Source organism: Chlamydomonas reinhardtii, chromosome 8 (genome assembly GCF_000002595.2).
Source record: "Chlamydomonas reinhardtii strain CC-503 cw92 mt+ chromosome 8, whole genome shotgun sequence".
NCBI classification, from domain to species: domain Eukaryota; kingdom Viridiplantae; phylum Chlorophyta; class Chlorophyceae; order Chlamydomonadales; family Chlamydomonadaceae; genus Chlamydomonas; species Chlamydomonas reinhardtii.
This window is the reverse complement of record NC_057011.1, coordinates 1,676,634-1,678,723: the sequence shown is the minus strand read 5'-3', so window position 1 is coordinate 1,678,723 and position 2,090 is coordinate 1,676,634. Positions and strand designations below refer to the sequence as shown.

At 70.4% G+C, this 2,090-nt stretch overlaps 1 protein-coding gene across 1 annotated transcript in view; it reads left to right on the top strand.

The window, feature by feature from the left end:
• The window catches only part of CHLRE_08g365720v5 (uncharacterized protein), a 10,226-nt gene that overhangs the window by 2,089 nt on the left and 6,047 nt on the right, over positions 1–2,090 (top strand). Inside the window, exons 7-9 of the mRNA XM_043064924.1 lie at positions 125–194; positions 550–1,362; positions 1,582–1,978. Coding sequence (XP_042921925.1) covers positions 125–194; positions 550–1,362; positions 1,582–1,978 — 1,280 coding nt within the window. The remainder of the gene's footprint in view (positions 1–124; positions 195–549; positions 1,363–1,581; positions 1,979–2,090) is intronic.

Sequence of the window (2,090 nt, the reverse complement as noted above, 5' to 3'; positions counted from 1 at the left end):
GAGGAGGAGGAGGAGGAGGGGGTGGGATATTGCGGCTCTCGCACACAATCTGTTTCCCTGTACAGCACGTAACGCGTCACACTTCACCCACACGCCCCTCCCCCCGCACGCCCCCCCCCCACAGGCCCATCGCCATCCGCTGCTCCATGCAGTACGAGGGGGCGGCCTCGCTGTTCTTTGTGCTGGCGCTCGCGGTGGGTGGGGGAGCGTGGCGTGTGTGTTTGTGGTGGTGGTGGTGGTGGTGGTGGTGGTGGTGGTGGTGGTGGTGGTGGTGGTGGTGGTGGTGGTGGTGGTGGTGTGTGTGCGTGTGTGGGGTTACATACATGGTTATTTAAAAGGTGAAGGGGGGAAGGGTTTCACCGTTCCCGGTAAGAAAAGACGCCAAGTCGCAGCACATGACCAGCCGGACACGACTAGCCTGTTGGCAAGGCCAGGGGGGCGGGGCGCTAGGAGGAGGAGGGCGGGCACGTAACCCTAAGTATGACGCCCCGCTGATTTCCCCCACCCACCCACCCACCCACCACCGCCACTCCCACCGCCACCCCCCAGCTGCCGCCCCACATGCACCTGGCCGTGGCGCTGGTGGACCTGGTGGAGGTGGCGGTCATACACGCCATGCAGGCGGCAGCAGCAGCAGCAGCAGCTACTGCCGCTACTGCCGCTACTGCCGCCACTGCCGCGGCTGCAGCTACTGCTACTGCCGGCGGCGGTGGCCTCGTGGGTACAGCAGCAGCAGCAGCAGCGGGTGCGGCAGTGGCGGTGCCGCCGCCGGCGGCGGACGTGCTGGAGGGGTCGCTGTCTCCCCTGTCTCAGGTGCTGCTGCAGCTGGCGTGTACGGCGCTGGCGGCGTGGCTAGCGCGGGCGCTGTGGGGGCAGCGGGAGCGGGGGGGAGGAGCGGGGGCAGGGTCGGGAGGAGGGTCGGGAGCGGCGCAGGCGGAGGCGCAGACGCCGGTCGTGGCCATTGCTGGTGCTGGCGCTGCTGGTGCCAGCAGGGCAGCCGCAGGATGGGAGGAGGAGGAGGCGGAGGCGGAGGAGGAGAAGGGAGGCGCGCGGTCCAAAGCTGACGCGGCAGCGAAGGCTGCAGGAACGGCTGCGGCTGGTGGTGCCGCTGCCCGCAGCGCGGCCGCAGGATTGGAGGAGGAGGTGGAGGAGGAGCAGGAGGAGGCGCCCAAAGCGGCGGCGGCGACTGCAGGGGAGGCGGCTGGCATGCAGCCGGTCAAGGCGCTGCCGCCGCCGGCGCCGCGGCCGCCGTCGCCGCCGGTGGGCTTGGGGGCGGCGGGCTCTGCGCGGTCTCTGACTGCCTCGCTGGCCCAGTGCCGGGAACTGATGTCGCGACCAAGCGTGTATGAGGGCGTCCTGGCGGTGGGCGGGGGTGGGCGGGGGTGGGCGGGGGGTGGGGAGGCGTGGCGTGGCGTGGCGTGTGTTTGGCATGAACACACGAACCCGGAGGACCGCGGGAGCCGATGACAGGGGCGAGGGAGGGGCCGCTGAGTTGGGCGGGCGCGCACTCGTCTCGATTGTATCCTGCTCCCAATGTTTTTTTAACCTTGCATCCCCCTTCCAACACACACCCACACACAGGTCGCGCACGTGTACGCCAAGCTGCACGGCGTGAACCCGCCCGACCTGCAGCCACACACCCGGCAGCGCCTGGCGTTGGCGGCGCTGGGCTGTAGCAGCGGCGGCGGCAACGGCAGTAGCAGCGGTGGTGGCATCGGCAGTAGCAGCAACGGCAGTAGCAGCAGCGGCAACGGCAACGGGCGGCTGCAGCCGGCGGCCGCCGTGGTGGCGGTGTTGGATGTGGCGGTGCGGGCGGGCTGCGTGGAGCTGCTGCTAGACATGGTGGTTGGCGGGGTCGGTTATGATAACGGTTATGATAACGGTAACGGCGGCGGCGGCGGTAACAGTGTGGCGGCGGCCGCGGCGGCGGCGGCGGCCTGGGAGGCGGCGGCGGGGCCTGCGCCGCCCGCGACGGCAGGTCAGGTGCAGCTGGCGGCATGTCTGTTGGAAGCGATGGGACTGCCGGCGGGCTATGACCGCACCGTGAGAGCGCAGGTGGGGACGCAGCTGCTCACGCTGACGCCCGCGGC